Below are 9,581 nucleotides of genomic sequence, written 5' to 3' on the forward strand. Positions count from 1 at the left end.
AGAAGACATAAAGCCTCTCCGCAGCCTATGGCCCTCTTGCCCCCTTTCTCACCGAGTCCCATTGAAGCTTCCTGGAACAGCACAAAGAGAAAGCATTAGAGCCGTCCAGGCTGCACGGCTGGCTTTTGTGTGGGGAAAAGCCGCACCCATTCATCAGAGCCCCGCGACTCTGCGGCGCAGACTGATCAATACGGGATGGGCTCTTAATTAGAGCACGGAAGTGCACACACGGCAGTGTGCGTCACAAGTTTTATGTCTGATTTTTATTTATTTATTTATTCATTTATATATTTATTTGGCAGGGGCCATGTAAAATATTCAGCTTGTACCAGTTGTACCCAAGTTAGCAGTTGAGCTCATTTGCACTGACATTTACATTGCATTAAAAGCCCCACGATGCCCCGGGCTGGGTTTTGTCCTCTCATTGGTCGATTGATGAGCCGCGCTGGTCCTTAGCGGGCCTGCATGCCAACGCTCGTTCTCTCAGGTGTCTGGTATTGGATCAACGAGGGCAGGGCAGTACCCGCTGACTCATGCCTGCCCCGTGCCCCCCTTCCCCGGCGCCCTCTTCCTCGACCTTCCGTGCCCTCTCATTTAAAGAGCCGGTGAGGCGGAAAGCGCTTCTGGAGCGATTCCTCGCTTGACCCGTCGAGCAGGGCGAGTTCTCGGAGCACTCGCGTCGGAAGCTGCCCCTGCGCCCTCGCGTCTCAAAGGGAAAGAAGGGGGTGGAAAAGGGAGAAAGAGGGAAAGCGCTGCCTCGTTGCTGCTTGTGAAGAGCACGCATTCATTTCACAAGTTAAGGCTTGCTTGCGTTGCATAAGCACACTGCAGCCAGGTTGTGCAAGATGGCAGCAGGTTTTTTTCCACGCTGGTGTACGTGTGTGCCGCTCTGATTTTTTTTTTTCTTCCTTTTTTTGTATCTCCTTTTTTTTCCTGTGTTGCCTGGTGCGGTCACAGCGACCAGAAAGCAATTATCAACCTATCGCCGCATAAAAAAACACACACTCAAGTGTGCCTCTTTCCTCAGGACAAAAATGTCAGCCTGACACGGTCGCCGCTGCCAAGAGGGCTTCCACCAGACTGCCGCTGAGCCAGGCCGACTGCTGCTCGCTTCCATCTCGCAGCCCCGGCAGAATCAGAACAAACGCTCAGAGGCAAGGCTCCTCGCGTGTTTGAGGACAAAAGCCGACAAACGGCGAAGAAAGGGGGAAAATAAAGCGCCGCTCGGGGTTTCTGTACTCAAACTCCCACCAGCTCTGAGATTTCCTCCATATTTATTGTTTTCCCCACACACTGTCAGCGCTGTGCCATTTCAGTACATTTGAACATCAAAAATAGAAAATAGCAGTAAAAAAAAGAAGTTGCACGAAAACCAGATTGTCAGATATGCCTTCTGAATCAATGGGTTAGTTCCCCATAGGATTTAATCTGCATGCGTTCACAGTGTTCCTGAGGTATTTTGAGCAATGAGTAACCAATTCCCAGCATGCAATGGGGTAACCTCTGTGAAGACCTTCTTGGACATAAATTTGTCCGCTAATACCTGGGTAGCTAAATATTTCTCTCTCTCTCTCTCTCTTTCTCCCCTCCCCTCTCTCTCTCTCCCTCACTCACTCACTCTCTGCCCATCCACATCTCCTTTTCACATTATCCTCCTGCAGATCATTATTGAGCAAAAGGTCAGGGCGTCTCGCTCTATAATTTTTAAACAATTCCAGTGGATGGCAGCAGCCAAGGTCCACTGAGCATTCATTGTGTGTGCATTTCATTAAGAGCATGATCTTATTTGTGCTTGTGCTATGTGATCTCAGCACATTTAGATTTTTTTTCCTTTGCACTTGTTCAGTCTCTCATGAAACCTAATGTTTTTCATTTCAGGGTCATGCCTTGTTGGTGCTCTGCACACCTTCCAGGTTTTGGCCCCTTTTTTTGCAGTTGCATACAGATATCTCATTCTGCACCTGGAGCTGGTAGACCTTTTATTCCCCGCTGTGTTGTAATTGCATGCTGAGGAGATAGATAAGGTGGAAGATTAAATGGCTTGGACCTAAAAGGCACAATCATGCAGTTAAGCAGATTGTGTTATGAGAATATGAGGAGAGAAGGTGGAATATTACGGAAGGCCAAGTACACAGGTGTCATTTCCAGATGTGAATCTAGCCACTTATGCAACTTAGAAAGGAATCTTAATGCTCCCATTTTTTAAAGATGTTTTTGCACAGTTTCCTCCTGCTATATTTGTTTCCAGTAGTCAGCAGGGGCACGGCCTTACAGGCCATTACTTCAAGGTTGTTTCAACTTTTTTCTTTTTTTCATCCTGTTTCTTTGCTCTGTTTACCAGGGGAGGGGACGGGTTGCCTGTAACAGTAGCACAATCGCTTTGCTTCATCCTTCTCTTTTCAAGTGCACTCGGGTTTCGATGTTTTTTGTTTGTGTTCTCATGCCATTAACGAGACAGACAGTTCTATTTCACCCATGGTTCTGAGCATCAGGTGTCGGTGTGCTGAAGTGAAAAATAACATGACACCACTCTCTTTTTTATTCTGTGACTGAGTTTTGAATGTTAAAACTATCAGAAGGAGCCAAAACGCTGACAATTTTCGAATGGTGAGAGTTTAAGCATGGCACCCTGTGAATGTTAGGTGTTCCAGATGAGCCTGTGTGTGTGGGAAGCTGAAACAGAGGAACAGTTGTGTCTTTGAAGGGTCTCTAATGTCAGTCAAGGGTTTTAGTCCCTTTCAGTGTTCCGAAGCTCTGCTGTTTTTTAACAACGAAAGGCTCAGATTAAAATCACCCGGAACCAGCTGTGTTCAACCAGAGTGATTCTTCAGTGATTCTTAAATTTAATAGATACTTAAATCCTATTTTTTTTCTCGTTTTTCAGGGCTGAAAGAGAAGGTGAAGTCCTTGCATGTCAATCTCCAGGACAGCCAGTCTGCAAAGGAACATATGGAAACTCTGCTCTTATGAGTACTCACGATCGCGAATGCACAGGATGACACGCGTGCTTAACGCTCGAGCATTCGTACACAAACACACTCGCTCGCTCTCGCTCACGCGCTCGCTCTTATGTGAACCCCGCAGCCGAGCGGAATGCAGTTTGGAAGGTGAAAGGCAGTTCGCCATTAGGCCAGTTTTAGAATTTGTCACGGAGCCAGCAAATTCACGGTGACATTTAAGCTGCTGCTCCACAGGTCTTGTGGAATTTATAATGTGGAATCTTCAGAATCCTTTGAGTTTTGTAAGACAGTGATACCCAACCTCACCTTTGAGCTATAGGGAGGTACAACGTCACCCAACTGAGTTACACACGGACACCCGCTATCACCACTGTGAGCACCAGGGAAACCCATTCTCATCCAAACCCATTTCTCATCCAACCCAACTGCAATGTGATAAATATCCAGTTATTGTTTACACTGTTGAACAATTGTGTAAATGGAGTAAAAATAGATGGCGTGCATTACTGTTTTTGTTAGCTTTTCCAATTCAGTTGGATTCGCTGCTGAATAAGTAAGAGGAGATATTGGAGATCATGCCACCTACACATGTGGGAGGGCCCAGTCATAGTTGGCTAATGACGGAGCCCACACTCGATGCCTGGTTTATAGGTCTTATAAGCAAACTTTTAAACAAACACCTTGACTTAAATAGTTTGGAACTCAAAGTTCTTCTTAATTTTTATTTTTCATGGCAATTGTAAGCTACACCACTGACATACAAGGTGTCGAAAGTTAAAAGAGCATTAGTGGTAGAGATATGCCAAAAAATATGGAATGTTAAACTGCCAAAAGGAGACAAAGTGCTGGTAATTTTCAGATGGTGAGAGTTTAAGCGCTGCTCTGTGTAAATATTCATTATTACAGATAAATCTGTGAGTGGGAGAGAGAAACAGAAAGAATGTGTTTCGTTCGTAATTCACCAAAGTGATGTTTTTTTTTCTTTTAAAGAGGAACATTCAGTTCACCAAAGTGATTTTATTAACTCTATAGCTCTCTTTATTTTCCCAGCTATCAGCAAAAAATTTAATAAAAAATTATATATATATACTATATATATATATATATATATATATATATATATATATATATATATATATATATATATATATATATATATATATATATATATATAAAATTACATACGTTTGAAAAAGATGTATATACATTATTTATACATCTTTCTCTTTGACTGGCGAGCTCTGAGCTGTCAGAGCCTGATTGGCTGTTCCACAGTGCTGGGATATGTGAAGTGACAGTGGTACCGTGGCAACCTGTGGTGGAATGGCCGCCTGTCTCTCTGATGTGAGTGAGGCGGGAGGCGTCCTATCATTGCGTGCCTCCACACCCTCCCGTCTCACCTGACACAAGTTCATAAAGAGGCCTGACCTCAATAATCTGAGACTTTCACCCGCATGTTAAAAAGAGGAGAAAATCCCTCAATAAAACATGTGTCTCTCCGCATGCCAGAAAAATAAAGACGCGGAGAGGTGACGGGGGGCACGCGTTGTGTCTGCGCACGCTAAGCAGCCTGGATGGGTGAACTGCGTGTCCCGGAACATGCAAAGAACGTCTCAAAACGGCGCCTGTGTGTTTGAGAGTGCAGACGCTTCAGTCTGTCTCGGTACATTCCTGCCCTTCTTTAATTAGGTTTATTTTTTATAAAAGGTCAGGTTTACGTACCAGGCTGAATGTCTGGGGATTTTCAAGACCAGGTTGATATGGTGCTGGATACTATTTAGTTTGTAGGTAAACTGAGCACAAGGTACACTTTAGTGGTAGGAAAATGGTGAGCATTGTTGGGCTGAATGGCCTGATCTCATCCTTATGTTATGTTATGTTATGCATGCTACTTCTTAAGTGATAAATGAAATAAGCGACTGATAAAACCTTTATGCTCAAGTTTTATTATTCTGAAATGGTGAGATTTACAGTGTTAGCATTGGTGATGCTACACTTCTCTCCCAACAGGGTCATAACCTCAAATAAAACATTAGCACAGATGTTCTGTTAACTAAAATCAAAGCCAAACTGTTACACATGGAACTATGGAGGACAGAGGTTGTGTGGAGTTGAAAATCTCTTCAGCAAGTAGAATATGGTTGGGTAGCCTGCTTTGTCTGGGTAAACCCTGACATATTAGGCAAGCGAGACTTACAGGAATTTAATTTGGAAAAATGTCAGAGATTATGAAAAACAATCATCAGGACGGAGTGCCATTTTCTTTCACCAGCGGCGTTTCTCTGGCAGGAGTCGCTCTCGCACGTCAGGCGGGAGGTGCCCTGCCAAATGCCAACTGAAACCGTTCCACCCTATGTGACACTATCTGCAGTTATGCAGAGCCATTTGGGGCACTGGCTCAGGCAGGATTTCATTTGAGACCGCAGGCCGCAGCACTGAACTGAGGGCCTTTTAGCCGGGAGCACCACTTGACATCCCCCGCAAAGGTCGGAGGTCGGCAGACAGCTTGCCATTGGATGGCTCGTTCCTCACGGTGCGGTGCTGAGAAAGGTGAACTGGGCGCGTGCGGCCGCAGTGCGCTCCCCGTGATGGATGTTGCTGTCTGCCACGCCGTCGTTTCTGATTCTGGGCACGCTCCCAGGCCTGCTGCGGCGTATTCAGCTCCACTGTTTTCGAACACCTTTCCCTTGTAGCCCGAGGCGGAGCGGAGGCGGGGAACGTTTGTTTCGGGGCCGCGGGCGCAGCGCGTTGCGTGGTGCTACAGGGCGAACGCCACGCCTCTCAGTTTCCCATGCCGCGGCTCGCGCTCACGTCTTTGACGCGCGGAGGGTAAACAAAGCGTGAGATGCCATCCCGCAGCCGTGCCAGGAATGCCGTGACAGTAGCGCGGTGAAGGCTCACGCACACACACGCACACACACGCACGCACGCCCGTGAGCACACACACGCTGCCGGTGCGGTGTGACCTCGCCTGCCGCCCTCCGCATGCGTGCCAGGAGAGATGAAAGCAGGTGTGGCTGCACAGGACTCTGAATCCTGCTGCATTTGCTCCCCATTACTAAACCTCTCAGTGTGTCCCCTATTATTATCACAGAGCAAGGGCAAGAGCGAGACAGTCTGCATTTCAGTCGGATTCTTGGTTTATTTAATTTGGGTACTGTTTGTCTTTTATTATCACACCTATCATCAATATATCAAATATTAATCATGTGCGACCTTGTTTTCAAAGTACCGCACATAACATAATCTAATCAGATTTAAAAGTCATCCATGGATTTTAGGCGCTCGCTGTCTGCGATGGTGAAGCCAACATTACGCTGCGTCTCAGAACTCTCACCTCACGTAATCATCAAAGGCAAACATGACCTCCTTTCACACTTCCCAGCATGCCGCAGGAGGGACTTGCCTCACTTCAGTAGGAAATTGCGGTGGTTGCGATTGGTCGAATGATGGAATTCCATTCCAGGTTCTCCACTCATCTGCCTGCTCCATGCATGCTGGAAGCTGGAGGTTAAATGTGTCTGTAGGATCAGGGGTGGGTAAGGGGGGGTGTATCCATTTCTGGATCTCATGACATTTCAACACTTCTCTTAATTATTTAATTAGCCCACTTATTTATGTGATTTGTCTAAATATATGATAAGCCCATCAATCACAGCTGATAACTGTTCTTCTGCCCCCAGACAAAATGTTGTACTTGGTGAGGATCTTGTAGTAAACTGATGTTCATGCATAGCTAATTAGCTAACTGAGCCAGACTAATTGGTGGGAGCAAAACCACACATACACACCAGCCCTACCCTAAACATTTATGTATACCCACTAGGGGTTTAACAGTATGAGATATTTCACAGTACAATTGTATCTCTCTCTCTCTCTCCCTTCCTCCCCCTTTCCCTCTACTGTCCTCTATATAGCATTTGTGACATTAGCAACCTCACAAATCATTCTTCTATGCTGGCCATGTAAAATTGGGGCCTAAAGAGAAATTGGATCGGCAGCTCAACCTTTTGACTGCTAATAACTTGCAAGCTTGTTCTCATAAATCTGCCAAATTAGGAGTTTCCTTCCTCAATATGTTTCCATCGCTCAGGGAAATTAATTATAGATGGGGTGTTTTCGGCTTTTGGTGAGAGGGGAAGAGGAAAGGAAGGAATGAGGGATAGAAAGGGGGAGGGAATAAATACATTGCCTCTATTTAAAATGTATTTCAGTTCTTCATTGCTCTTACGTCCATCATCATAATAGCATAATTGTGCTTGAATTCATTTTATGTAAGGATACACAGGAGTGAAAGAGAAAAGGAGGGAGGAAGAGAAAAAATGTAAAAGGGAGTAGCTGGGAGAGAAAGATAGATTGTGAAGAATCGACAGATAAAGGATGGTCTATTGTGGTGGTGTGCTCAGCCTGTGAGTGCAGTCTGGCTGCTAGCCGTTAGCGCCCTGCTTGTGGACGTCTGCTGTGGAGAGCTCCATCAGACTGTGCGCGCCAGCCTCTCTCTCGCTGCTCAGCCTCTCGCTGGTATCCTCAGATCGGGCTCCCGGGTCTACCTGACCTGACAGCGGGGCGGAAGGAGCTGCCCTCCCCTCCCGGCGGCCGCGCCCGTCCCCAGCGCCGCCCCAGCCCCGCACAGGAGCCGCGCTCGGTATCTCAACCTGCCATCAGAAACGAGCGCGCTGAATGAGCCCTCTGCAGTCTGTCACAAAGACCTAAAAAACCAGCACAGGAACACTCTCTCCATCTGCGTTCCGGAGGACATAGAAGTCAGATTTACCCCCCCCCCCCCCAGCACCCAGCATGTATCCTTCACTCACTTCACTGTTAATTGTACCTGCTAAGCTATAGGCTCTTGGCATAGGAGATATTTGTAATCGTTTGGGGAGTGGGGGGGAGATGGTAAACAATTCCAGCTGAGAAGCAGCCTGTACAGTTGAGCTGACCTTGGGAGATTGAGAGAGAGACAGACTGTATGCGTGTGAGAGAGGGAGCGAAAGAAGGACAGAAAGTACAGCAGTTGGTGGGTTTTTAAACACTGAGCTCTCTCATCGGAGCAGTGCGCGCAGTGAAGCGGGGGGGGGGGGGTCTGGGGGCGGGGCCAGGGGATCCTCCGGCTGTCCAGCCGCCCAGACTGAGCCCAGACATGCACACGCGTGGCCCGTTTGGATCCTGATCGCGTGTGGCAGGAAGGTCACTCAATGAGCCAGCCTGCATGGCCTGAAAGAGGATTTGTCTGCGTGTGTGTGTGTGAAGGGGGGGGGGGTCTGGCGTGTTTGTGTTCCACTCCTGTGCCTTGCAGGAGGGGATTGTGAAATGAGGGTGTGGGTATGTGTATTGGTGGTGGTGGTGGGGGTTGGAGGGGGGGGGGGTGTCTGTTAGTAAATTTGCACGATACATGTCCTCTCATTTTACAATGCAAGGGGATGTGCACATATGTGGCCTCTCAAGGTTCAGTTTTATTACTAAATAAATGATCTCTGCAGCTGTGTTAAAGGAAGTACAACCCACACGCGCACGCATACACGCCCTTGCGTACATACAGAAATTACATGCACATGCAATCACACACAGACAGACACACCCAAACACATACATTCTCACACACATGCACAAGTGAGCCAACACACACAAATGCATGCAGGCACATGCTCACGCAAACAGTTAAACATTTTGTGTCCCCCTTATCTATCCCATTCAGTGTTGTAATACGTTTAATGGAGCAGCCCTTGTCACAAAAACATTTTTGGAGTGGTTACCATGCATCGTGAGTAAGATACTTTAATGCTTTCCAGCTGCATGACCAAAGCATTTGTTCTCAGGAGCGTTTCTCATCAAGGAGAGTTTGTCATCAGGAGTGCCCATTTTTTGGAATGCTTGTCATTAGGAGAGTTGATGTGTTTTTTGAGTATTTGACATTCGTTCCATTTGTCATAAGGAATGTTTGCCATTAGGAAGTGCTTATTATTAGGACTGTTGGCTGTTTGGTTTGTCATTAAGAGCATCTGTTCTTTTGAGTTTTGGCCATTGAGTATGGTTGTCGTTAGCAGCGTTGGTTGTTGGGAGTGTTTGAAATGAAGGGTATTTGTCATTTGGTGTGTTTTGTTAGAAGGGTTCTTTTCATTAGTAGTGATTGTGTTTCTCAGCGTGAGTGGTTGTCATTTAGGGCGTTCATGAATCTTTTTTCAGTCGGAGCATTTTTCATTAGAACTCATTTGGAACGTCTGTCATTCTGTCATTAACAGTGTTTGTTTTGAGCGTTCCTTTGTAGAATTGTTTTCATGAATTGTCAATGAGAATGTTTGTCATTAGGAACATTTTTCATTTGGAATGTTTGTTGTTATGTCTGTTTTCTACACGAGAGGCCCTGCTTTAGTGTAATGTCTTATTTGTGAGCATTATTAGAAACAATTGATTTGTCAAAATGAATTTTGGTTCTCAGGGACTGTTTGTCATAAGGAGAATATGTCATGAAGAATATTTTCCGTAAGGAGTGTTTGTTGTAAAGCGAATTTGTCCTAATGAGTGTTTGTCGACAACAGTGTTTGCTGTCAGTGGCCACAGATTGCCTTTCTGCCCTGTTAGTATGTCTGAAAGAACAGTCAGCTGCTGATGCAACAAGGTGCT

The 9,581-nt window shown here is 46.1% G+C and overlaps 1 protein-coding gene across 4 annotated transcripts in view; it reads left to right on the top strand.

Annotated features, from left to right (window-relative positions):
- lekr1 (leucine, glutamate and lysine rich 1) overlaps positions 1 to 2,872 on the top strand; it is a 29,175-nt gene extending 26,303 nt beyond the window's left edge. For 3 of the 4 annotated variants that reach the window (XM_064303198.1, XM_064303197.1, XM_064303195.1), the window contains one exon: positions 1,028 to 2,872. In XM_064303198.1, the coding sequence (XP_064159268.1) occupies positions 1,028 to 1,176 (149 nt within the window). In that variant the 3' untranslated portion in view covers positions 1,177 to 2,872. The remainder of the gene's footprint in view (positions 1 to 1,027) is intronic. The other variant, XM_064303196.1, reaches the window with a different exon arrangement.
- The last annotated feature ends 6,709 nt before the right edge of the window (positions 2,873 to 9,581 follow it).

Source organism: Anguilla rostrata, chromosome 12 (assembly GCF_018555375.3).
Source record: "Anguilla rostrata isolate EN2019 chromosome 12, ASM1855537v3, whole genome shotgun sequence".
Classification (NCBI taxonomy): domain Eukaryota; kingdom Metazoa; phylum Chordata; class Actinopteri; order Anguilliformes; family Anguillidae; genus Anguilla; species Anguilla rostrata.